We start from the raw sequence: 1,062 nt of genomic DNA, 5'->3' as shown, positions 1-1,062 counted from the left end.
TCCCTTACAGCCGCCTGCGGGGCAGAGCCCGCCGGCCCCCCGACCTCAAGAAGTGGGGGGTGAAAAGCGGGTACCTGCCCGTCTGCGGGAACAAGGTACGAGCTGGGCGGTGGGGTTCGGCCTCGGTGCTGTGTGCAGGATTTGGCCCTCCCCTGACGTCCAGCCAAATTGTCCCCTCCGGTGGGATGGTGGCTCCATGGGGGACGGCAGTGCCTTGTCCCCTGTGCCAGCTCCATCCCTCCCTGCCGAGCTGCAGTGGCACCAAAGTCACCTGCTCACAGCACTTGTGGTCCGCAGACCCTGACTGCCCGCTGCCACCAGTGCGTCATTGTCACCAGCTCCAGCCACCTCCTGGGCACCCACCTGGGCACGGCCATCGACGGGGCCGAGTGCACCATCCGCATGAACGATGCTCCCACCACCGGCTACGACATTGACGTGGGCAACAAGACCACCTTCCGCGTGGTGGCCCACTCCAGCCTCTACCGTGTCCTCAAGCGGCCCCAGGAGTTTGTCAACAAGACCCCAGAGACCATCTTCATCTTCTGGGGGCGTCCTGCCAAGATGCAGAAGAGCCTCCTGAAAATCATCCAACGCGTGAGCGCCTCCTTCCCCAACATGACAGCCTATGTCGTCTCCCCCGGCCGCATGAAGCAGTTTGATGACCTGTTTCGGGGGGAGACGGGGAAGGACAGGTACGTTGAAGCCACCTCCTGCACCGTGTCCCCTCCCTTTTCCAGGTCCCTGAGCAGAGCTGGCTCTTGGGCTGCTCCCTGGCTGTGGCATCGGGATGGGGGTCTCTGGGGCTGGTTGAGGACCTTGGGGGGTCCGTGACCTGTGTCACCTCATCCCCGTGTACCCCCTGTTTCTTCTCCCCAGGGAGAAGTCGCGCTCGTGGCTCAGCACCGGATGGTTCACCATGGTGATCGCGGTGGAGCTGTGTGACGCCGTCCACGTCTACGGCATGGTGCCACCCGACTACTGCGGGTAAGGAGACCCCTGAGCCCTCACCCTGACCCCCTGGCCCTACCATGGGGCTCACCCCATGCTTCTCCCCCCAAC

At 64.1% G+C, this 1,062-nt stretch overlaps 1 protein-coding gene across 1 annotated transcript in view; it reads left to right on the top strand.

Annotated features, from left to right (window-relative positions):
* Positions 1 to 991, top strand: part of ST6GALNAC6 (ST6 (alpha-N-acetyl-neuraminyl-2,3-beta-galactosyl-1,3)-N-acetylgalactosaminide alpha-2,6-sialyltransferase 6) — a 5,818-nt gene extending 4,827 nt beyond the window's left edge. Inside the window, exons 3-5 of the mRNA XM_009888084.1 lie at positions 4 to 95; positions 298 to 695; positions 880 to 991. Of these exons, the coding sequence (XP_009886386.1) occupies positions 4 to 95; positions 298 to 695; positions 880 to 991 (602 nt within the window). The remainder of the gene's footprint in view (positions 1 to 3; positions 96 to 297; positions 696 to 879) is intronic.
* Positions 992 to 1,062: the final 71 nt, after the last annotated feature.

Source organism: Charadrius vociferus, unplaced genomic scaffold, assembly GCF_000708025.1.
Source record: "Charadrius vociferus isolate BGI_N301 unplaced genomic scaffold, ASM70802v2 scaffold56, whole genome shotgun sequence".
NCBI lineage: Eukaryota > Metazoa > Chordata > Aves > Charadriiformes > Charadriidae > Charadrius > Charadrius vociferus.
This window is presented reverse-complemented; position numbering and strand designations above follow the sequence as displayed.